The sequence below is a fragment of the Callithrix jacchus genome, chromosome 11 (assembly GCF_049354715.1).
Source record: "Callithrix jacchus isolate 240 chromosome 11, calJac240_pri, whole genome shotgun sequence".
Lineage (NCBI taxonomy): Eukaryota > Metazoa > Chordata > Mammalia > Primates > Cebidae > Callithrix > Callithrix jacchus.
In genome coordinates this window covers 125786990-125813269 of record NC_133512.1, presented here as the reverse complement: position 1 = coordinate 125813269, position 26280 = coordinate 125786990, and the positions used below count along the sequence as shown (strand labels likewise).

The following is a 26280-nucleotide window of genomic DNA, read 5'->3' as shown; positions in this document are numbered from 1 at the left end:
AGAAACGTTTAAGTCTGCTGAAGCTGCACCCACAGCCACCTCTTCCCCTCAGTTCTCTGTCCCAGGGAGATGGGAATTTTATCCAAAAGCCCCTGACTGGGGCTACTGCCTTTCTTTCAAAGATGCCTTACCCAGAGAAAAGGAATCTGGAGAGGCGGTCTGGGTACAGTGGATTTGCCAAGCTGTGGTGAGCTCCACCCAGTTTGAACTTCCAGGTGGCTTTGTTTATACTGTGAGGGGAAAACTGCCTACTCAAACCTCAGTAATGGTGGATGCCCCTCTCCCCACCAAGCTGGAGCATGCCAGGTCAGCTTCAGACTTTCAAACCAGTGGATCTTAGCTTATTGGACTCCATGGGTGTAGGATCTGCTGAGCAAGACCACTTAGCTCCCTGGCTTCTGCCCCCCTTTCAGGGGAGTGAATGGTTCTTTCTCACTGGCATTCCAGCTGCCATTAAGGTACAAAAATAAACTCTTGCAGCTAGTTCAGTGTCTGCCCAAATGGTCACCCAGTTTTGTGCTTGAAACCCAGGGCCCTGGTGGTAGGCACCCAAAGGAATCTTCTGGTCTGTGGTTTGTAAAGACCAAGGAAAAAGCGTAGTATCTGGGCAGGGTAGCACCAACCCTCATGGCACAGTCCCTCATGGCTTCCCTAGGCTAGGGGAGGGAGTTTCCTGATTCCGTGTGCTTCCCAGGTGATGCAATGCTGCCCCCCACTTCTGCTTGCCTTCCATGGGCTGTACCCCATGTCTAGTGGGTCCCAATGAGATGAACTGGGTACCTCAGCTGGTCCCAGTGATGAACTGGGTGCCTCAGTTGGAAATGCAGAAATCACTTTCCTTCTGCGTTGATCTCACTGGGAGCTGCACACTGGAGCTCTTCCTATTCAGCTATTTTGCCAGCTTCCCTATTTGTTGTTCATTTATAAAGGCACACAAAACATCCTTATTAGTACTTTCTCTCTTTCCCATCCTCTCTTTTTCTACTTCCCGACTTTTCCCCAATCTCTCTCTTGGTCTTCCCTTTGCTCTCTACTGCTAACAACCTGAGTTTGATTAACCCAGTAATTAAAGTTGATAATTATTTGATTTCACCAGGACAAATTTTGTAAAATGTACAAGTAGATTATAAATGTAGCCTCTTTGTTTAGATGTCTCTCTCTGTCCCTCTCTCCACACACACACACACACACACACACACATATACACACATATATATATATACACATACACATATGTAAAATAACCATGAATGAAATCACAAGAAACTAACAATATATTTGGGGAGAAAATTTAGTAGCTTGTGGTGGGGAACTAGCAAATAGGAATAGGAATAGAAACAGGAAATAAACTTTTTATTATATTCCCTTTTATGCTTTATGAATGATGCTTCTCAATAACACTGTTCTCTGTGGTAGGCAGATCTATGCAAACCTACCTTCAGAAGTTCAGGAAGCTGAGAGGCTGAAGACAGGCAAACAAATCATTTTCTTCTAAAGAAACATTTAAAAGGGACTTACAAACAGAAGCCATGTCTGTGTCTCAGGTGGCAGCAAGACAAGATGGTGGATCCCTGCACCATTGTCACCTCAGACCAGGGCTTATATGCCATTGGAAAACGGCGATTCACAGGGATGTGTAGGAAGACTGAAGTATGAAAACATCAAGGTTGTTTTGACCTAAGGGCAAGATATAACATAAGTCTGCTCTTGCAAAAAGAACAATAGATATACTGGAAATCTTACAGACCTTCCCAGGATTGGGGTTAATCAGAAGTCAACATGGCATATTGGCATCCAACATGGATTTACTTTAGCCTCCTATTCAAAAAACAAATAAGTCTAAAACTAAATCTACATTTATATCTCCAAATATACAAAGTTATTAGCTTAATAGTGCATTGGCAGCTCTCCAGATCCCATAACATACTAAGTGCCCAGAGCAACCAAACCACTAAAAATAACAGCTTATAAGTCTGCAATGGAAAAATTTTTTTCTTTTCTCTGAAAATAGTTTTAGTTGCCATTTTATAGAAGAGTACCATGACAGGTTTAGGGCACCATGTTTGAATCAGTGGCCTGGCAAAGGCACATTAGTGCCTTTCCTATTGTGGTGCTATGTCAAACTGTATGTTAGTACACCTGGTCTGAAAACACACACACACACACACACACAGAGAGAGAGAGAGAGAGAGAGAATGGTAGAGAAATCACCTGAGACTGTTCCTTAGTTGCATTGGAGGCAGCTGCAACGAGGTAAGAAAAGTGACAAAGTTGAATTTCAACCTCGGTCTTTTTTGAAGCATGAGTTACGGCCATTCTTGGTTACGTAAGTCATATTCATGCCCTTTTGGCAACATCCGTGTGGCAGGGATGGGTGTTCAAGTCTGAGAGTTAATTATACAGGGATCAGATGTTCTTGATTTTGTCTCACAATTTTCTTGCTCTTCATTTGCAGGTAGTGAAATCAAAATTATCCAAAGAATATCACTTTATTAAAATGAAAAGATCAAGAAATCATGTCGTAGGAAGATATTTCAGCAATCAAAGCAAACTACAACAAGGCACTGTAACAAATTTTCAATCACCATATCATGTCAGAGGTCCAATAAATCAGGTTTGTTCTGAAATCCTTCTCAGCAGGATGTGTACAAGTAAAAGGACTATGTAGGCTCCCTGCAGGGGAACTGAATCTGGAGCTGGAGACAAGCTACTCACTTGGAGAATGGTCTAGAAGCCAAGCACTGTGCATCACACACATTTGGGATTGACCACACATGCTTGTGCACACCAGCACATGTATGCACACCAGTACACACACAGCTAAAACAAAGCAATGATAACTTTTTCTTACAGCTTTACGAATTCAAGATGTGACCTTGAACACCAGTTCATTTCACAGTGAAATATATATATGTAGAAAAACATTACTTGAAACATAATTTTTAACCAGAACCACTGTGGGCCAGGTATGGCATTGTGATAATAAGGAGAAATATAAACACTTGAATTATGTGAAAAAAAAAAAAGGATAATGCTCTTTTGTCTTGTCTTACCGTCTCTATAGGTACATCAGTATTGAAAAGGAGAAAAACCAATTACATTCCACTGGCATGTAGAGGTAGTGCCTGCACTCATTACCAAGAGAAAATGTGGTGTTTATGATGGCTTAGGCTTTGTAAATCTAATGCTTACGAAAAACAGTTCTTCCTATACTTTTAAAAATTGTATTAATGAAAGGAAAAGAACAAGAATGTGCCACAGGGAATTTGAAGAGATTCCATGAGAGAGATATAAAGGGAAGTATTTTATAGTTAAAACACCAATATATTTAACTTTACACTTCTTGTGTTTTTCATAAACATTCCCTCTTGTCCTGTCTGTAAACTTGGATGGGAAACTGCAGTCTGAATTGATGAAATACATGATTTTTAAGTGAGCAACAAAATGTAGTTCCTCATGTATTACTTTATTATGTTTGATTGATGATATTATTTAAATCTTGTGTTTGCCGTTACAGCCCTATGTAACTTAAAATTACAATTACATTTTATGTAAATATTTTGCAAAGGATTATGCATTCTCAAATGCACAGGCATTTTTTCCCATCAAGCATTTGCATATGTCCACAAGTAGTATTATGTTACTAGAATCTATATTATGATTTTCCTGAGCAATTGTATCCAATCCACATTTAGAGTAGACATAAAATTTTTATTTTAATTAAAACTGTGGCATACATATTATACATACCTAATTCTAGTAGTAAGAATTATGTATGTATTATATGTATCTCTTCTATCTGTTTAGGCTCAAAATGGTAAATTTCTTTATTATACAAATGCTTTGTTGTGAGATAACATTACACAGTTACAGGATTTTAAAGGTTTGTCTTTTTGGGGGTAAGTGGGAAGCTGATAGGTTTAATTCAATACATGGCTGAAATTACCAAATGTACAAATACCTCAATTTCACTACCATAATAGAAAAAAACACCTATTTTGATTTATCAATTCTTTTGTATGAATATCCACCTCCTTTAAATACTCTATTTTTATATATATTTTTATATGAAGATAAACATGAATTTATATTTAACTGTCTTAAATTATATTTACATAAATGCAAATATCACTTGATATAAACAATACAAATCTGCATCTTACAGATGATAGTTTTTTCAGAAGAATGATGCAGAATTAACTTTAAAAATAAAAGACTTTTCTAGTATACACTTAAATGCAAACATCATTTTTAGGTTTTCAGTGATTTTTTTTTTTAATGACACAAAATGTTACCAATGTATGCAACCTCTCCATCATGTTTTAACATATTGTGTACTCTATAGCCGTATTACAATCAGTATTTCTTGTAATTTTCTTTTGATCTAACCATAATCATCTGACTGAGGTTAGTCTGGTATGTACCTCTTCACTGCTGAAATAATAATGCATTTTAGAAACAATTGTAATTATATCATTAATAAATGTCTTACTTGTAATAGTCAGTGTTCACAGAGTATCTTTTATTTTCTTTTTTACTGAAGATGTACAACCATGCAAACAGTGACCACTTGGCAGGGATATTATCATGTGGACTCAAGTATTACACTGTGGTTAAACAGGATTAACTATATTGTTCCTTCTAAGCTTAATGTTCTCTAAGTTTGTGATCAGATGAACTCCCCACTGTGCAATGACCAAAGTGTTTGGAGATAATGTATTGTAGTGACAAGCTTTTTAAAAACATTAAGAAGAAGACACTTAAATGCTAGGAATCATTTTAATTGGTCCTTAACTAAAACTTCATTTTATTTTACCTAGATGTATGCATATGCGTATACTCATGTGTTTGTATGTATTTAGCAAGTTCCTAATTTCAATGGGAGAAAAAATGGGAGTAGGCATTTTAGCACATTTTCAGGCGTAAAAGTATTATTTTGGTAAGAATTTATTAGAATCCAATCCAAACTAAACTAAAGAAAACATTTATAACATTAAAAGTCAAGAATAACTGCGTAAACATTTGCAAGCATCACTGTTGATCTTGTGTGTGGGTGGGCGTGGGTGGGCGCGCGTGCGCGTGTGTGTGTGTGTGTGTGTGTGTGTGTGTGTTTAAAGGCACAGTATACTATTTGCCAGCCACCCAAGTAGGTAGATAAGATTCTGCACAGACTTGAAAAAGAAGGGCTCACATTTGCCTGCTGGTTGGGTTTACATTTGGATCATTAAATCTTCCTTGTGTTATTTGCCCATGTGCCTAGAAGCCTTCTCTATAGAGCAGTGATTCCTACTTAAGAATTTGTTGGAAGAAATTACTGATTTTTGAGATCAAAATATTTCCCATGATGTTTATGGAGGAAAAAAAACTAATAATATTCTGCATTTGAAATGTCTTCTTTTAGTTTCCTTTCACTGAACAAATCCAAGAGGGAATATAGAAATGGTGCAAAATTATGTAATCCAATAAGAGTTGTTTCAAAGGTATAATGCTTTGGTAGAACAGGAAGGGGTGTCTACTATAGTGGCAAGATTAAGAGCCTAGATACTAAATCAGGGTTAGGGTTTTATGAAGTATTTTCCAAAGGGGTCCTTCATGTGAGTAAATGCTGAAAAAATTGTCTTTATCTAAAATTTACCTGAATTTTTATCTTATAAAAAAATCTCCAAATTCATCAAGACCAGTGGCTATATTGTATTTAAAATGAACAAAAATGACCGAGTAAGCTCATATAAACTGATAACTTCAAAAATACATACATGTTCAAGCACAAAGTGACAACAGAGCAGATTCCATTTTGAGTGGATCAAGGACTAATTGCTCTCCAAATGCTACTGTAGTTTTTTTTTAATGTGTACATAAAGTTAAAATGATTTTTATTGCTCTTGGAAACTAAGGTATTTTAATAGATTGCTTCAGCTTAAGGGGATGAACCAGAAGTTGTTCAGGAACCCCCAAAGACCTACTAAAGACAACAGGATATTGCCAGCACCTACAAACAAGATTTTGTATTTGGCACAACTTCCAAGGTTTCATACTGTCAAAAAGCCTTTGATCATGTTTTTATTGCTGCAGTAACTGCAATTATCCACTTCATATTTCCTTTATGATTCATTCACTTGGTGTAGGGGGATGCGGAACTCATTTTTTTTCTAATTCATATAGACCATGCAGTCCTTCTAAAATGGTATCCCATGTGTTTTCTTTATGTTTGCTGAAATGTAAAGAATTTCTTTTATGGCCCTATTAAACAACAGATCACTATGCTTTAACACACTAGATACATGATCAAATATTACTGTAAAAACTGATCAAGAGTATTTAAATTGTGTAAGTCTATTTGCAAGGTAAATAAAAATAATTACTTAAAACCATCTAATGGTAGTGGCAAAATAAAAACTGTCACTTCTGGGAAAACACCATAAAAGAATTCCTACAGTGTAGTACTATTTAGGTAGCTTAGGTTTTAGATTTGATTTATATTGAGTGATGTTTTCTCCCAAGTCTGTAGCACTCTCTGCAGAGGACTTTCTAAAATTCTGTTTTTCAAAGACATTTTTTCTAGCCCTCTTTGTAATTCATCTGGGAAAAATATTTCATTGTAGATTAGATATGAATAGACATTTAATATCTCTAACCAAGATGTCTTCTTAAGTGATTTATGTGTAGCATCACATGACTCATTTTATTATATAAAATAAAAAAATTTATACTTTTCATAATATGAAAGGGTAATTCCTGTGAAATCCATTGAACTGTTTAGATACGTTTTAAAAGCAAAATAATTACAATTGATTATTGGTACCTAAGAATTCAGAAGTAACATGGTTTCATAAATACAAGATGTATTCAATTGATTTTCAACTATATAGTGACTTATTTTATGGTTGGCTGGTGAAGTGCATCAATTAGATGTAGCTTTTAGCACTAACTGTACAGTTTAATGATGATGGTATGTGATTTATTTATGTATTTTGTTCAATTGTATTTCCACTTTCTTTTTTATGATAAACACTGTTCAAAATATCCTGATTGAAATTTCAGTGTATGGCATCAAGGTAAATATTTTAATTTTCTTTCCAGTCTCAGATTTTTTATTTGGTCCTTAATTGGTATGCTTTTAAAATTAAATCATAAATTTGAATTTAAGAAAACAATTTAAGGATACTAAAATGAAACAAATATATGTTGTAACTTGTAATATAACCAATACTGAATGTAGTGCAGCCCAGGATAGTCCATGAAGTACACCACAGTCAGTGAAGGATTGAAAGGAAGCTACAGCATAGGCCTTCATACCAGGAGAAACGCTTCTCTACTGGGTTTGGGGATGGCTATAGATGAGCACCTTCCTGCTATCTTTGACAGTCCTTGGACATCTCTCTTCAACCTCTTCTCAGTGTACAAATCACATTGGAGGGTCCAATTTCCAAAGAAAAAGCAAACTTTAGTGGACCAAAAATTACAACTTAGATTAACCAAATAGCAAGCGAATGTGACTCTAATGATATTTTCTGATTTAAAATCAGGAAAAATAGAAAATATGCTCTAATCATCCATATAGTATATCCTCAAGAACTTGAAATAACAACCCATTTTTTACTAATTTTTTTTTCATTGAAGGGCTCATTCATCTACTGTGATCATTCCTGCTTGTCCTTACCTTTGCCTTTGAAATGGGGCTTATGCAGTATTTTTCTGTGTGCATTTAATATGTAATCCAAGATACATTTTAAAGCTTATATTTTTATGTTCTCCTTCTTGCCTTAATTACATGTAACATGAAGCTTATATTTTAATGGGCATGGGCTCTCCAGTTTTACAATATCATAAAAGGAGTTTATGAGTCTTTTGTTAAAAATCAGGGCCTATGTCATTGGCAGGGCATGGAATTATTTGCAACAACTCTTCTACTTATAAGATAAAATTTGGTCTGAATTAAAAATAGTATGAGTGAAAACTGAAACAATGCCCTTGTAGCCCAAAATGAGTTTAGTCATCAAATGGCACAAATTTGGGTTCATCAGTTTCCACCACATGGGCATACCCACTGGGGAAAACCCGATCTCTGTTCACACTTGCCTCTATAGAATACCCATTTCAATGTTCATATTAGTTATGCAAAATCAATGGTATGTTTTTAAAAGGGTGTGGATACACCCTTAGCTCAAGTTATTCCTGCCAAGAACAGGAATTATTTCAATAGGATGGAGTTTCCAGGGCCATGTTATTGGTAAACAGCCGGAACTCTCTCTTGGCCACCTATCCTATAAATAAATTGATACCGTCCATGAATTATTTATGGACTCTGAGATGAGGCTGATACAGGCATTGAATCTCAGGTTCTTATTTCCCAGAAGAATGGGCAATCATAAAGTGAGTGACTGGCTTACGTGGTGTTTTTCTCTTTCCTGGGGTCATCATAAGTCTTTGAAGTACTGAGCTTCTTGAAGTCGATTTCTCTTCCAATGGAAGCATCCCTGGGCAGTCATCTTTAGTAAACTGTCACTAAATACAGTAAAAATAAATGCCTTCCCTTCACCACTGATCATGGACTTGTTATGCTGCCTCTGCAGACAAGAAAGTCAAAACCATTGGGTCAAAGCCAAACCTTCCCTGGTTTGTGTCTGGGCAGAGTATGTGTCAAATAAAGGACTTGAAAACAGGAATTCTGGATTATTTTTAAACAAAAACTCATCGATACTGTATAAATAAACGTGTGTGTATGTACAGATAAAATGTATGCACACAAACACATATACACACACAACAAAATAGATAATGGAGAAGTATCAAATAATCTTAGATCCATCTAATTAGTTCCATTAAAACATTACCCTTATTTTTGATTTATAGCAGTATGTAAAACCTTTAGTATAACAGGTTCTATATCTCTGGATGTCTTTGCCAGGTGCTGGTCTGAACATGTGGGGAATGTGCTTCACAGCTTCCGCCAAGCACCAATGGAGCAGGGAGGGACGTGTTAGGGTAAGCGTCTGCCAGATGCTTTTCTTAAGAGGTGACAAGTGACTCAACTGCCAGAAATCACCAAAATAAGAAGATGCTAGAATACGTTAAACCATGGAGGTGTGAAGTCTCCAACCTTTAAAACTATAGAGAACTCGGTGAAAGAAAGAGAGCAGGACAACTCTGTGCCCTGATGAAAGTAAATGGATCAGTAAAGATCACTTACAGGAATCACTCTTAGAAGGGACTCCTGCCACATGCCCTGCCTCTGTCCTCTGATATAACGGGCCCTTCTCACTGGCAAATGCTGAGATGGGCAGCTGAGGAGTAAGTCATCCCCTCAGTATGGCTCACATGACCCTCAGTATGGCTAAGAGGTAACTCATAATCCTTAGTTACAGTTACGCGGAAGAGTGACTGAGTCCTGTAAGCTGTGTCAGAGGATCCGCTGGGTGAAGGACATCCAGCACAATCACGCCCTACAGCTCACAGCTTCCTGCCTCCAAATCGAATTTCTAGTTGGCCTCCACCCTTTTGTTTCCCCTTTTTGACTTAGATGTTTTCTGTGTCCACCTCCATCATTGCATTTTCACAGCATAATTACCTATAATCATCTATGTTATTACTTTGAGCCATTCATCTTTCTACTATCCAATCTCTAATGTACAGTAGGGGCTTAGCAAACATTGTTCTCTCACACTCTTCTCTTTGTTCACTACTTCTTAGCCCAGATGCTATTTCCTCTAGGAATCTTTCTCTGATTCCTCATATACTGATCAAAGTATTATTTCTTTGCATTCCCTTAATGTTCCCTGTTTACTCCAACCTGGCCTTTTTCTCTTTGTCTAAGTTTGTCCTCCCTAGGATGTTAATGCCATGTGGAAAGGACTGAGTTTTTTGTTCATCTGAGTGTGTATATGCAGAATTTTTAACTGTTTTATTGAGATACAGTTTACCTACATGAAATTTACTCATTTAAAGTATGAAATTAAGTGGTTTTTAGCATATTTACAGTTTTACAGTCATCATGATAATCTAACTTTGGAACTTTGTTATCATCCCAAAAAGAAACATAGCAGTCACTCTTCAACCTTCCCCTCCTCCGCTCTCCAGACTTCAGTGACCACCAATCTGGTTTTTGTTTCTATGGATTTGCCTACCTTGGATGTTTCATATAAATAAGATGACACAATATGAGGTCTTTTTCGGCTGCTTTCTCTCACTTAGCATTATTATGTTTTAATCTTTGCATTCTCAGTTTAGAAACAAATTACCCGGCACAGTAAAGACACTCATGAATTTTTATAAAATGAAAAAAAAAAAAACCCACAAAAAATGCACTAACAAACTCCAATATTTTCTGGGGTTAGAAATTGTGCTCCAAATAGAAATTACCTAAAAGGCTTTGACAAGGCACTATGTTAGAAATTATATTAATATCACTTCCTGATACCCTCTTTAGCAAGTACCAAATGTTTTTTCCCATTGTGTATACGTATTATTTTTAACTATTTTATTGAGATACAATTTACCTACCATGAAGTTTACTCATTTAAAGCATAAAATTCAGTGGCATTTAGTATATTGGCAGTCGGGATTGAGGTGGGGTATGAAAGAAGTAGTTGGAAAGATGTCGGGTGCATGTGGAAGTTGTCCTCCTGGACTCAGTGGGGAGACTGCTAGAAGTTCAGGGAGCTGCTGACACCCAGTGCTGGGCCCTGAGGTTTGCAGTCTGCACAGGGCTATGGTGCTGCAGGCCTCATCTTTGCTGTACCCTATACCTCGCTTATCTCAGCAGGAGCAGATGTTCTCTCCACTCTGACTCGATCAAAACTGGAAAGGATTTGATGAAGTTATGCCCATGCCTAAATCAACCATATCTCAAGCTTTTATAAGGGAACTGAATTTTTAAGAGAGGGCAGAGTAAGACATTTTTAGTTGTGGAATTTCAGGTATCAGCTAGCCAGAAATGGGATTATTAAAGGAAGCAGGGAGTATCACATAACTTATCTGGGAGAGTCTGCTATTTTGACATCACAAATTGAGGAGCCAGGAAAGAAGCTATACTGATTGCCCCATTCAGAGACATGAGTTATCAGAGCCTAAAGTATATGCGAAGATATTCATGCCACCTCTGCCCTTCCAACATATAGACCAATGGGCATGGCTTCCGATCCATAGAAATATTTCTACTGGCTTTCTTTTTCTACCATACTATCAACAAATGCAATATTAATGCAACATCGAAATTCATTTTTATGTTATAAATCTTCCTTTAAGTTTGTATAAAATAAGTGCTTACAGATGCAAATCATGTTTAAATAGAAGAAAATAATGGCTAAAAGAAGTATGCCATATTGTAATAATTTTGCAAACAGCTGTTTCAAGTTAGCATGTGTGTATTCCCAGTCTTGTGTATATGAGATACAAGTTAATGTCAACAGTACATTAACAATGCAACTGAATTTAATTATGGAACTGGAAGTGCTATGGGTAGAGAGATCACATTTTCACCGAAAAGCAGAGGTGGGGAGACATCTGTTTCTGGTGAGTTTCAAATAGGTACTTGTGTCTTTTACGCTCACCAATTCTATAATTTTTTTGCAACCGTGCATTAGCTAAAAGATTTCTCTGCATATTTTTTCCTAAACCAAGATAGCAGACATATTCTTGAGCAATGTAATTTTGCAAGTAGCATTATATATGATTTCAAAATATGAATCTGGGAAGGATAAAGAGGACTGCAAAGCATAAGATTGATACTCATACTTTTGTACAAAGCTGTGTCTGGTATTCAGGGCAAATGAAAAGCTTTCTTGCTTTGTTACCAAATGATTCCCCACTGTGTCCAAAATTCTTTATTTTACTACATTCTACTGTTTGAAATCCTTTCAATTAGTGAAATCACTTAAACTAACCTCCAGGCTCTCTTAAGATGCTAATACCTTTGGGAGGGTTGGGCTATTACACATTTATGATATGAGTGAATTTAATCACATTGTTTTTCTACCAATAACTGGCTAAATTCCATACATTTAGTAAATAAGATGAACAGAGTGTAATTTTGAAGAGAACCCTTTTGGGATAAAGATTCCTGTGGGGGAAAGGGGGGCCAGAGAGGCAGAGGGACATTGGCTACCTAGAGGTCACTGTGACCAAGTGTCATCCTGTGCCAGGTTCACCTCTAAAGACTGAACTTTAAAATCACTTACAGATGAGCAATGGATTTGGCATATAGCACCTCTGAGGAATTGCTAGAGGAATTCGAACAATTTATTTGGGAAAGCAGAAACTTCAGATACGACCTGATTGGGCTACTCCCATTATCCACTGTTTTGTATTTTACCAATACAGCATAATCAGAAGACCTAATAAATACATTTCTTGAGCCTCCATCTCACCATTTCCTGGTTTCCACCACTGCACAAAGCAGCAAAAGATTTTTCTTTATACCACTGCACTTTCAAGCAGAAGTCCTCTGCATCTAAATGCAGACCACCTAGACGGTTGCCAAGGAAGAGAAGCATTGTTGAAATGGAGACAGTAACCTGCTTGAAAGTTGATGGAAATTAAAAGCTACATTCATCCTTTATAGCTCAGATAATTTGAATAGTCTGTCAGTGAAGTCTGGCTGAGATGCTAACTATCTCATGCTATGGAAGAATATTTTTCTCTTCCTTTTTCTTTTTTATTTATTTTTAGTTTAATTTTTTGAGACAGGGTGTCACTCTGTCTCCCAGGCTGGAGTGCAGTGATACAATCATGGCTCACTGCAGCCTTGACCTTCTGGACTCAAGCAATCCTCCCACCCCAGCCTCCTGAGGAGCTGGGACTACTGGTGCATGCCACTATGTACAATTATTATTTTTTTATTTTTTGTAAAGGCAGTGTTTTGTCATTTTGCCCAAGCAGGTCCCAAACTCCTGAGCTCAAGTGATCTGCCCACCTCAGCCTCTCAAAGTGCTAAGATTACAGGTGTGTGAGAAGAATATTTTTCTGAAAAACCAGGAAGATTAAAAAGAATGCAGTGGTGACATTCTATCTTCTAAAAGATTTTTGAAATTTGACCATGCTCATTGTCTTTGGCCTCCACAGACAAAAGGCAGTTTCATAGCCTGAGGATGAACTACAAAAATTCTATTATTTTGTCCCTATCATACAAATAAAAAGCAAAAGCATAACTGTTACCTAAACAGAATCTGCTCCATTTTGCCATGTTTATTTCTATGGTGTCCTAAGAGATGTGCACTGGCTAAACTCTTGTTGGGGAAGAGGATTCAAACGCTTAAAGCACCATTCTTATGGTTCCAAAATAAAAGACAAAGGAGGTAGTGAAGGAACGTGAGAAGAATAAGGAAAGGGAAGGAATGACAGCTGTAAGAATTAAAAAGAGAAAGAAAAGGTTCATAAACCCTAAAGAAATGGTGACAGATGTTATTTGGTGTCAGCATTATCAGTCAGCAAAACTACTCCAGAATTTAACCACAAATTCAGCAAGCAGATCTTGGAAGCTGCCACAAATGGGCAGCAAAGGGTCACTGCCTCTAGTTGAAAACTAAAATGTTCAATTATCCTGATGTGTGTTTGGCTTTACAGCCATGAAGTAACTGCATTGTCAACAGCATACAAAGATGCTGTTAATCAGGGACAGAATAATGGTAGTCACAAAAGGAAAATAAATGTCATATTTTGTACAAACTAATCTGATTAGCGGTACTTTTGGAAACAACTAACCCTTTTCTTAGCTTAGTCATCAGAATCATGAGTTTTCTTGCTTCAGAAATAAACCTAACCACTATAACTCATTTGCTTACTGTATTTCTAACATCTCTTAGTAATAAAAATTGTCCTCAATTCTGATTCAAAACTTCCAAGTGTAAGAAATTAACCCTTTAAGTTACGAAACTTTTTCAGTGAGTACTATATTTTCAGTACCTGGTCATGATTCAACTTTCTCACAAAGATACTCTTCTAATTGCTTCACACGAAAGACGATCAGCCTGGAAAGTTAAAATAACATCTGAAAATTAATTCCTGTTTTATCAACTGCCAGTACACATTTCAAACAGAATCTATTTTCAATAATCATGATTTGAAACATGGAACTAGCAGATCAAATATGCCTGGCCTCGTAATATACCAGACAGTGCGTGATACTACTAGAATTACGGTGACTGAACATCAATACCAAAAAGCAACTTCTGTTGGCCAGGCAAACATTTCAGTAACTGACATCAAGTCTTAACTGGCCATGGCTCTTAGCAGTGATCCTGACAAAATCAGCTGTTTCCAGGCAAACATTTCAGTAACTGACATCAAGTCTTAACTGGCCTTGGCTCTTAGCAGTGATCCTGACAAAATCAGCTGTTTCCCAGAACCACAAACTTAGTAGGCGTGGATTTCTTGTCCATTGTTCTTATCTTCCTGTATTCCTGCTTTCAAACTAGTAGACTATCTGGAGTGAAGACGGCTGAAGCTGCTACATAGTCAACCTGCTTAGATGGTGTCAGAGCAAATGACTTCAATGGAACTGTAGGAAAGTATAAAATTGCATACTATGGATAAACCTACTACTTGGCCAGACTAGGTGGTATTGTAAGGCCATTAAACAAGGGTCACAGTGTGCTTGCAAGACTTATAAAAAAAATTGACACAGAAATGAGCATGATCAAACAATAAATAATAATTTTATTTAGTGGATTCTTGCTGAGGCCTCTAATATCTCTAATAGATGCACTTAGAGATGACAGGAAGTTTACAAGAGTAGCTCAGTTCAAAGAGTTAGGATCAAGAATTTCCAAAGAATTCTGCCCATCTACTTATGCATCCACAAAACTGAATAAAATTCTCACAATCTAAAACAATATGTTGTTCTGATATATTAAATAAAAAACTAGATTACGGAAACAGTATGTACGATATGATACTTTTGTATAAAACATACAAAATCAAGGAAAAAAATCAAAGAAACACACTAAAATGTCAACAGAAAGTATCTCTGGTCCTAGGATTACAAATGATTTTTCTTTTTGTTTATTAGAATATTCTAATCTTTCTATAATGAATATACATTAAGATGGTTAAAAGTTTTGAAAGAATAATCAAAATATTTTAAAAATCAGATTGTGTAGGAAAGTAAAAATGAAAACATTTAATAAATAATAAAAATACAACCCCAAGTGTCCTGACATTGAACGGACCTAATCAATAACAATGACGAGTCTAAGAAATACGTCTTTTTATGGAATTTCTGGTTAAAGGTGGTGGATTAAACATGAATATTTACTTTTACTCTTTTCCAAAAGTCTACAATAACAACAGTAAATTAATGTTTAAGGAACATATATCTAAAAGACAAAGAAAGACACAGAAAACACAGCAATATGGTTTTGAAAACTGTAAAGCAGATAACTGAGTAATGACTGAATTATCAGCCTCAAGTAAGTAGAAACCTAAGCCATTTGTGGAAGGTCAAGAAGCCACCCGTTCAACACCATAGTATTTCTGAGAGTCTTAGAAATTGGGACCACTACAATCCCTGTAGGTTGAATTGAAAGTAAGGCTAAAAATAAAAGGACTGGCTAAAAGTTTAGGAGGCAGTTAAACCCCAGATTGCTTCCCTCACTAAAGGGAGCTTCACAAGTGTCCACGAGACCCCAGAAGAAGATGGTGGCTCCACTCTTTGAAGAATGTAACATACAGAGTATTTGGACTGAAGGACACAAAGAAAAGTGAGAATTCATATATCAATCTTTAAAAAAAAATTAGACAGTGAATTTAAGTGAATCTTAAGCTCTCTTCTACTAGACTGAAGAACATTAGCCAATATCATCAAAACAGAAGACCAAAATATTCTTCTCTGGAGAGACTGACAAACCTAAGAGACAAGACATAAATATATTGACATTGAAGATTTGCCAATAAAATCACCCATCAAAATCATCCTAAATTAAAACCCAAAGTCAATAAGTCCCACCCACATGGTGTGAGCATCTAATTGGCTTTTAAGTACTCTTTCATAATCATGAGCAATAACCAAGGATTACCAGACATCTGACGCAAGTTTCTAAAATGACAAAGAAAAGCAGTGAAATAACTTGGAAGAAGCAGGAGGAAATTTTCAGAAAATATTACTGATACCTTGTGTTAGAATAATGTCCCCTCCCCCAAAATGATCACAACTGTATTGGTTTCCACGGGCTGCCATAGCAAAGCATCACAAGCCAGGTGGCTCAAAACAATAGAAATTTATTGTCTTATTGTTCTGGAGGACAGAAGTCCAAAAATCAAGACACTGGGGGGACTACACTCCCTCTGGAGGCTCTAGAGGTGAATCCTTCCTCACTTTATCCAGCTTCTGCTGGTTCCAAACATTCCTTGTGTCACCTCCAGTGTCTACCTTGGTCTTCTCCTCCTTATCTGTGTCTGTGTCTCTTCTTTCTCTCATAAGGATTCTTGTTACAGAATGTAGGGCCCACCCAGATAACCCAGGAGAATTTCATTAACATTCTTAATTACACCTGAAAATACTTTTTTTCCAAACAAGATCACATTTACAGGTTTTGGTTATTAAGACATAGCTATCTTGACCTCAGGTGATCCACCCACCTCAAATAGTGAAACTCCATCTCTACTAAAAGAACAAAAATTAGCCAGGCATGGTGGTGCTCACCTGTAATGCTAACTACTCAGGAGGCTGAGGCTGGAGAATTGCTTGAACCTGGGAAGCGGAGATTGCAGTGAGCCGAGATTGTGCTATTGCACTGAAGCCTGGGCCACAAGAGTGAGGACTCCATCTCAAAAAAAAATTTTTTTTAAAGGAACATAGATATGTCTATTTGGGGGGATCATTCAACCCACTATAATGTCCTAGTCACTGGAACCTATGAATATGTTACATGGCAAAAAGGACTTTGCAGCTGTGATTAAGTTAAGAATCTTTAGAAGATTTTTCTGGATTATTCATGGGGTCCTAATGTAATCACAAGGTCCTTACAAGAGGGAGGCAGGAGAGTCACAGTCAGAGAAGATATGACAATAGAAGCAGAGATAGAAGAGATGTGACAACAGAAGCAAATATTAGACTGATGTGAGGAAGGAGCCTCAAGTCCAGGAAAAGAGGTGGCCTCTAGAAGCTGGAAAGGGCAGAGAAACCAATTCTCCTCTAGGGCCTCTAGAAGAGACCCAGCATTGCCAATCCATTGTAGATTTCTCACCTCCAGAACTGTAAGATGGTACATGTGTGCTGCTTTATGCCACTCAAATTGTGGGAGTTTTTTAAAGGAGCAATGGGAGACCAATGCATAATATGCAATGATAAGAAAACATAGCACACTCAAAATTAAAATAGGATATTTCATTTTTAAAAAAGCATTGCAAAGAAACATACAAGGAGCACTTGGAAGACATACACATACACAAGCACCTGCACACACATATACAGGTCCACACATATATACTTACATTAGCAAAATGAAAATCTCAATAGAAAGCTATAAAGATGTAACTGAGAAAAATTACACATAAATTAGAGAAAAACATACAAAAGAAAATAGGACAGAACAGTTACAAAACTTAAAGACTCAGAAAGTTGATCCAATGTTCATAAAATTTCAGATGAAGAAAAGAAATGGAAGAAAGAAAATCAATAAAATAATTTGAAAATGTTTTTCTACAAGAAAAATCATAGGTTCTTGTATGTAGATAGGCTACTGAGTGTCTAGACCAATTGATGAAAATATATCCACATGTAGTCACATTACCATGAAGTTTCCAACCATTACAGGTATTCTAAAAGATACAGACAAAAAATAAATTAATTAATACACAAAGGGTCTGGAATGTTTCGGTAGTAACCACGGAAGCTAGAAAACAATGGGGAAATGTCTTCAACTATCTGAATGAAAATTATTTCTAACTTACAATTTGATATGTAACCAAACTATCAGAGTAGGTAGGATTAAGCTATCGTAAAACAGGTGAATTCTGGTACAAATTTACTCCATGTATATTTTCTATCAAGAAGCTACGTTAGTATGTGCTCCACTGGAACAGGAGAGTAAATGAGAAATGAGAAATACACAAGATTCAGAAAAATGAGGTTTAAAAACAAGTAAAGTATAATCCCTGGTATGAAGGTGAAGAGGATCCCTGGACAGGGGGCATCACATCAGGTGTAAAAGCAACCATTCCTGATGGGAACGGGTCGGGGGATCTTGCAAGACACTGAACCAAAAACAGAATTGAAAGCACTTCTCATTCATCTGAGGAGATTTAGAAAACTGATGAGGTTTGGAGTTTGATTCATGGTAAGCACATAAAAGCCGAGCAAATGGGAGCTCACAGAATAGTGTTACCAGAGGCCGAAGACGGAGGAAAAATAGGAAGATGTTGATCAAACAGTGGAAAGTTTTAGTTAGATAGAAATAATAATTGTTTTAAAATTTTTTTGCACATTATGGTGACTATAGTTAATAATAATACATTTTTCAAAATTGCTGAGAGAGTAAATTTCAAATGTTCTTACCACAAGAAAGGTAAGTATTTGATGTGATGGAACATTAGTTAGCTTGATTTAATCATTCCATATTGTATACATCACCTCACTTTGTACCCCAAATTTATATAATTACAACTTGTCGATTTACTATAAAATTTAGGAAAAGAAAACTAAGTGGGGGCGGGGAAGGCAAGTGAGAAAAAGGGAAATAATCACTGTCTGTTTAGCTTAGCAAAAATAACATTATGTGTCATAATAGTGTAAAAACTCACTGCTGATGTAACCATAATTTTAATATATCTATATTCAAAATAGAAAGGATAAGAAAGTACATATGTGCAGGGATTGAGGTGAAGATCACAGATATTGCCTAAAATTTTAAAAATTAAGAAGTAATGACATAAGTATTAATATATAACCAATTGAAGAAAAATATCAAAAGAATACAGTGAAAGTGCTGCAGGTTGTTATTTTTGGGGAGGGGAAAATGGTAGGGAAGCGAGGTACTTGTTTTTTATTGCAAGACTTAGAGAATTGTTTACTCCATGTATGTGATTTTTTTAAAAAATCTCTGGTACTGTTACAATTTTAGTGAGAGGATGTTTTATTTAAGCTGTTTTGCAAAGTTTGATTAGGCTCCTGAATAGTACAGTTTAAATATTAATATAAGGAAGGAGCCTCAAAAACGTTTCAAGACTTGTGGGAGTTTACTGCATAAAACTAAGGGAAACAATCCTGGATGAGCTTAATCTTTCTAAGAGGTTCTTCTGTTTCCTCCAGCTGTTAAATGTTTTTATGACTTTCAACTCCTTTCTTTTGTTCATTTTTGAATTCCAAGCAAGACACACCTTAAAGCAAGCAATTACCAAAAATAACCCTCCATGGTGTTACCAAATCACTTAAATTATTCTGAAAAACTGTAGCATATTTTTTCTATGCTATCACATGCGGTTAGAACATGTTTTGTCAAGCCTGAAAGTCTATGCAAATCTAACCACAAATAATTGTGAATATTATATGAATCAAAATATTTCTTCAGCATTTTTATGAGCATCTAAATACATCAGTATTACATTTCTAATATTTAACCTACTGATTTTAGGCCACCTGCTGATTATCTATTTTGTGATTTAATCCTATCCAGTTTTCCAAGCTTATATTGATTAGGCCACCTGATATACTCCTGGGCCACTTGCCTGAGATGATAATGTGTGAGGAATCATGAATTAATTTTAATGTTTCCAGAGGAAACCACAAACAGAAAACAAACCAACTAATGTGTTCTCAGGTTAAAAAGGTAGAGGCGGATATTATTTAGAAACACTATAATTATTGGTGAAATCATCCTCTCTGCTCCTTTGGGTTAACTTGTACAGCTGAGGGGATGACAATAAGAACTCTGCTCTGTCTCAACATGGCTTCAGTGCAGAAATGGAAAGGGCTTCAATGGGCATTAATAGGTCCTATACTAACCACTCCTCTTACTCCCAGCTAATTGTCACTGCAAAGCTTGTCTTTTCTCAGAATACAGTCCAAAGGATTTGCAATATAGTTATCTTGACTGTAGCTTCTGCGAAGGCTCTTAATCTCTCTGCCTGTCTATTTTGAGGGCTTGCAGTACTACATTTTATAGTAGGTAGCAGAACTGATTAACTTGCCTTCTCTGCCCAAGAGAGTGAAATTTCCTTTGGCCGTTCTGTACTCTCATATCTTCCTTCTATGGTGAAGAATATGTTCCTCAATTTCCCACCTTATGGTTGTTCCTTTCCTGTGGAAAAGGAGTGGCCAGTCAATTGGTCCCCATCACAAGTGGGTGACTCAGAGGACGGTTCCATTTTTCCTCTTCATAGATCTCAGTGTCCTCAATTAGAGTGAGCTCTCCTCTCCACTGCCTGTGCCTCTTCCTAGTTTCTTCTCTCCAGCCCAGCTTTTGAGCCTGAAACTGGGTGGATGTGTCAGATCAACCTTGCTTCGTTGGCCTGCAGTCTTCATTTCAAGCAGAAGAAGTAGGAAATTTCACTTTGCATAGTAAAATAATACTAGGAAGCTTTATACTTAATAAAGCTGATACTTTGCCCAAACTGGTTCAGTTCTCTCTGTACATGCGTTATTCATCAGAACCCCTGGGGAAAGGAGGGGAGTGGAGTATGAAGGGTGAGATTCCAGCACTGAACCCCACCCCAGACTGCCAACAATTACCATAAGCTTAAGGCCAAATCAGTTCCTGAAGGAAAACTCCTTCCAGCCAAAGCCTGCCATAACTCAGCTAACCTATAAGGCAAATATTAGTTCTCTCCCCAAAACAGCATTAAAATGTGGCTCCACTGTGTTTGTCTGGTGCTGGTTCCACTAGTGTGACCTGGGGATTTCAGACAATAGACTGGTGCTAAAGTAGCAACTGGAAACTTTTACCCAGCCGGCTGGACTCCGACTCTGTTCTGGCATCTGGCCCAGTATATCAGAATTGTGGTTTCAGTCCATTTTGGAAGCTGCTTCACTAAGCCATGTGACAACCCCAAAAGTTGGTCTGGCACCAGAAGACTTCATCGGATTGCGAACTTGAGAGCCCTCGAGTTGGCTGTTTTTGTATTGATGCCTCTTTCCCATAATCATTAACAGAAGGTGAGAGGGCTGCAGTTGGAACACACCTCACACCTATTATGCAGTTTGTGTTTATGTCTCTGAACCCTCGTAAATCTCCCAGGCTCTGAGCACTTGCCTACCCAAATAAAAGCGTTCTCTGGAGAAAACTCCAGTAAGAGTTTGAGTGATTAGACTAGCTCAACAAACTTACCTGGAAGGAGCACATGGCATGGCTACAGCTTTGTCAGAAAGATTTAAGTCTTGGTTTATTTACTGATTTTAACACTAGCAGAAACCAAAGCTGTGAATACTCTCAGCATAGCCATCTGGTGGTCCGCTTGGAATTTGTATAAATCACATGGCACATACTAATGTAATGTAGTAGGTAGAAGTCATGACAAATTTCCAATTGCGAAGTGGTAAATTAGTAGATTATGTCAATGCTGACAGCTCTCAACTTCATGCTTCATTGATTCCAGGATTCCTGTAAGAGATTCCTTGTCTGTTAAAAAACCACCACTCAACCATTATTGAACGCCTACTATGCGTTCAGGCCGGTGGTAGGCAATAGGAGTTACAAAAGAATTACTCATACTCGCTGATTTGAAAATGTTTTATAATCTAATTGGTGACTGACAACAAAGGTATAAAAGTAAAGTAAGTGGTAAGTATTGTAGTAGGGACCACAGGTGATATAGGAATTGGGCAGAGAGAAACGTTAACATGGTTAACTCCTAAAGTGGTATGACCTAGAAGATGGGTGGATGGGTTTGAGTAAGTGGAAAAAGAGAAGAGAAAGTTTTAGGAATAGAGACCGTGTCTCTCAAGAAATTGAAATACAAATATGCAGATTCTGCGTATAGAAAAGGGAAGAAAGAATTTGTCTTGCTTAGGAAGAATGAGTACAAGGAAATAGAGTGAATCTAATCAGAAATGACAGTTATAGACAAATCCAATGAAAGAATATTAGAAGTCAAATCAAAGGGTTTAAAACTGATATAGGAGTATATAAATTATTAAAGATTTTAGGCAGCAAAGTGAAAATATTAAGGTTAAGTTTAAGTGTGAACATTGAGATATAAGTAAACACCAAATGGCATTTGTTGCTTGGCCAGACTTAAAAACTTCCATTTCAAATTGCTCCCACTCATAATGAGGACAGTAACCAATGGTTAGACACACAAACAATGACCTTGGATACAAAAGCAGTATCAGCAGTTGCTGACTTTTGACTGGCATTTGTTGACTCAAAGATATTTATGACATGACATCAAGTATAATTATGCAGACCAACAGGTAGATTAGGATAGACGTAGCCTATTCTAAATGGCTTTTCCCTTGAAGTTGTTTGTTTGTTTGTTTTTGAGATTGATTCTCCATCACCCAGGCTGGAATGTAATGGTGCGAACACTACTCTCCGCTGCCTGGAGCTCCAGGGCTCAGGCAATCTTCCTGCCTCATCATTCCAAGCAGCTAAGACCACAGATGCACAACACACCAGCTAATTTTTAAATTATTTGTTGAGACAGTGTCTCCCAATGCTGCTCAGGCTGGTCTCGAACTTCAGGGCTCAAGAGATCCTACCACCTCAGCCTCCCAAAGTGCTGGGATTACAGGTGTGAGCCACCACGCCTGGCCCCTTAAAGTTTTAATTATTCTATGTTAGGAAAATCCTCCAAGAAGAGAAAATTTGTTTTTCCATTATAGGCAGCCTAGTGATTACTCCATAAATATTACTCTAAAAAATGTAAATGCCAGATTTTTAATTTTCTTGATATTAAAACATTGAAATAATTCATTATTTAATGAAGTTGCTTTATTTGGAAAAATTTACTGGAAAAAAGTATTTAAACAATAAAAACTATCAATATATTTCAGTTTTGTGCATTTTGCTTACTTTCACCCTCTGAATGAAGTTACCACTCTTACTTGTCAAGGAATGTTTTTACTTTAATTCTCTTATTTCAAAAAAAATTGCATAATGCCTACAAAATACCACTTTAAAAAATCTTGAGGTACCCTCTTTTTTTTATTTTAAATTTTTTAAGGATTGCTGGGGAGATGCTGGTAAGAGATATATCACTTTCTACTGACACTTGACAAGGCTTCTTCAACCTTAATTACTAGGATGAGTAAACAAAAAACTTTAACTTTTGTGGTTGTGGAAATTTAAAAAGCAAACCATCATCCCTTTCCAACTCCTGTTTTTTCTCCTGGGACTATCACTGATGTCTCCTCTGTTCCTCCAAGTCTGTCATTCCTGCGGGTTTTTCTGGCCACTAAAGGACAGAAAGCTATCCAGAATGCCATTCTCCACCCCCTCCTGAGAGTCAGTGGTCACAAGCCTGTGCTCTGTTCCACACTTGTAGCATCCAGGTGGAATTTAAAATAGAATGGATGGGGACCCAGTTATGTAAAAAGTCACCTCTGGTCTTCTGTTCTATCATGGGAGTTAAGACCAGCTGGGGTGCTTCTCGTATCAGTTTCCAGCACATAAGTCTCTGTGATCTGCAGCAGAAATTCTTACAACAGGGCCCTTAGAAGTCTTGTCCTCTGATGGGCTGCCAGAGGCAGAGTCCAAGGCATATCTCTGCAGGCAGACTTTTCTTGCTGAGTTTCCTAGGGACTGAGAGAAAACTATCAGAAGGAAGAGGCTCCCCTGTGTTCTACAACTAGTAATCTACTACTCTCTTGGGTGGAAGATGGGATTTATTGCTGTCCAGCTACTTATTTGGTTCAGTTGGCTCCGCTGACTGGAGATGACCACAGTAACAGATTCAGCATCTTAAGAAAGCTCTTTTGAATGAAATGAATATGCTTGAAATCCTTTTCCCAGAATGCAGCTCAGAGCACCTTACCTCCTGCTAGGAAAATGAGTTTAAGTGTATGCCCTCTATGTGGAATCCAGAGACTACACGTGCTTGCATAACCTATGCAACTTGCGGTCTTGTGATTTTCTTGGTATCACTAATCAAATTCTAGTCAACTGGGCTCAGATCACGACATGACATAAAATTAGCTCTCATTTATTTATTTATTAAACAATGAATGATAAAATCCTTACAACATTTTACATATATGGATCCTTGAAGCTTAAAAAGTGTGTACAATACAGTAAGCCTCAGGTCTCACATTCTATTGGTCAGTTAATATTTTGTCCTCTCTTCAGTCATGAAACAAAAAAATAAAAAATAGGAGAAGAAGCTCCTACTTGCTGCGAAAGAAATAAACATTCGAAATATGCAATTGTACACATGTCTGGATTTGATTTATCCTTTATTTCATTTGTCAAGTCTAAATAGCATAATCCCTTCCAATGAGAGTAGAGTTGAGCTGCTTTATATTAATAGACATAAATTAGATTATGAAAGGGCTCCTCACTTTCATGTCAGGATAAATAAAATATCTATAACTTCTTATATTCTCCAAATAAAATTTCACATGACTTGGCAAGATTATATTTTAAAATTCAACCATTTTACAATTTTAAATGATTTCTGCAATTAACATAGATTCATTTTCCTTGAAATCCAGAAGCAAAAGTGAAACTGGAGATATTAATACAAGATGGGGGCCAAAAAACTCTAGCCCATGCCACCCTAGCCTATGCCACCTTGGGGACTGAACCATCTTTCAGGTATACAAGGCCCTGTCAGTGGCTATGGTTTCCTCCTCCTGCAGCCCCCTAGCAAATGCAGCTTTGCCCTCCCCATGACCTGTGCGTGCGCGTGCACACACACAAATACCACCCTCCTCCCTCCAGCCCTATGGCAGCTTCAGTAAGAGATTCAGATCTGAAAAATAAATTTTGATAATTTTACAAATGAAAAAACTGAGACTCAAAGTTGAAATGAGTAGTCCACATATCATTACCTGCTGACAGGAGCCCTAGTTTACCCAACCCAGCCCAGTGCTCTTTCCACTGCCCATCTCAGCCTGCAAAAACCGCAGACGGCAAAACCGGAAAGATGGAAAGGCACCCATGCATCTCACCATTTGCCTCAGAGAGGCCCGCTTCACATGGGCTTCTCAAAAGACCTCCCTATGGTAGGTTTTGTTTATTTTGGGAGAACAAAACAATTTTTTCAATGTTTCAGTGGAGAGATCTGTGAACTGTGATGTAAGGAACCATAAGACACCAGTAAAAAATTTCAACTCAAAACCCAATAATCTGGGTTTTGAGATTTGGGAATTTGATTGGGAAAAAATGTTTTATGTATGTATATATATATCCTGGCAGATATGTTTTGAATTAGGTTATGCAGCAGTACGTTGTAGTGAAAAAAACAGGGCATTGGCCAGGTGCCATGGCTCATGCCTATAATCCCAGCACTTTGGGAGGCTGAGGCAGGAGGATTGCTTGAGCCAGGAGTTTTGAGACCAGTCTGGACATCATAGTGAGACCCTTGTCTCTACAAAAAATAAAAAATTTAACTGAATATAATGGTGCACACTTGTAGTCCCAGCTGCTCAGGAGGCTGAGGGGGAGGATCGCTTGTGCCTGGGAGTTGAGGCTGTAGTGAGCCATGATAGAGCCACTATACTCCAGTCTGGGCAACAGAGTGACACCTCACCTCAAAAAAAAAAAAAAAAAAGGAGGGGCCTCTGAAATAAGGTTGAAGGTTTTTATTTTGTTTTGTTTTACCCTACTACTTATTAGCTGAGTAACCTTGAGCAAGTTTCTTAATCTCCTCAAATTAGTTTCCTCATCTGTAAAGTGACTATCAATTTGGTGTAGAGAAAGATGGAGAATGAGACGGAAACAGGGAGACAAAGAAAGAGAGTAAGAGGGAGTTGGGGCCATGACAGCTCTCAGAATATGAAACTTCACAATACCTGGCACAAAATCGTCATTCAAATGTCTGGTGGCTGAATGAAAAGTCTCCTTCTTCAGCTGGGTCAACTCCTAAAAATATGTCTCCTTTGCTTTGAAGATAAAGACAGAATGACCCCTAAGGCTCCAGCCCATATAAAAGAGGTGAAAGATGACTCAGGCCTTAAAATTGTGTCTTGGGTTTGAGAATGTTTGTTACACAGTGGTATCCAACTACAAGGACAGAATACCCTCTGACTGCACCCCAAAGGCTTTATCTGGATGCCTAGACTCACCAGATTCTAGATTCCAGATGCCTAGATTCCCAGAATAACAATGAATTCAACGTTCAAGTGTCTCTTTCCCACTCTGATCTTCAAGACTGAAATAATCTTCCTCTCTGTGTTCACAGCACACTCTA

The 26280-nt window shown here is 37.3% G+C and overlaps 1 protein-coding gene across 8 annotated transcripts in view; it reads left to right on the top strand.

Moving 5' to 3' along the window:
* The window catches only part of CPED1 (cadherin like and PC-esterase domain containing 1), a 316126-nt gene extending 311628 nt beyond the window's left edge, over nucleotides 1-4498 (top strand). For 7 of the 8 annotated variants that reach the window (XR_013524307.1, XR_013524306.1, XM_002752075.7 and 4 more), the window contains one exon: nucleotides 2456-4498. Coding sequence is in view for 5 of the 8 variants with exons in the window: in XM_002752075.7 (XP_002752121.4) it covers nucleotides 2456-2668 (213 nt within the window). In the remaining 3 variants the exon portion in view is untranslated. The remainder of the gene's footprint in view (nucleotides 1-2455) is intronic. The other variant, XM_054237765.2, reaches the window with a different exon arrangement.
* The last annotated feature ends 21782 nt before the right edge of the window (nucleotides 4499-26280 follow it).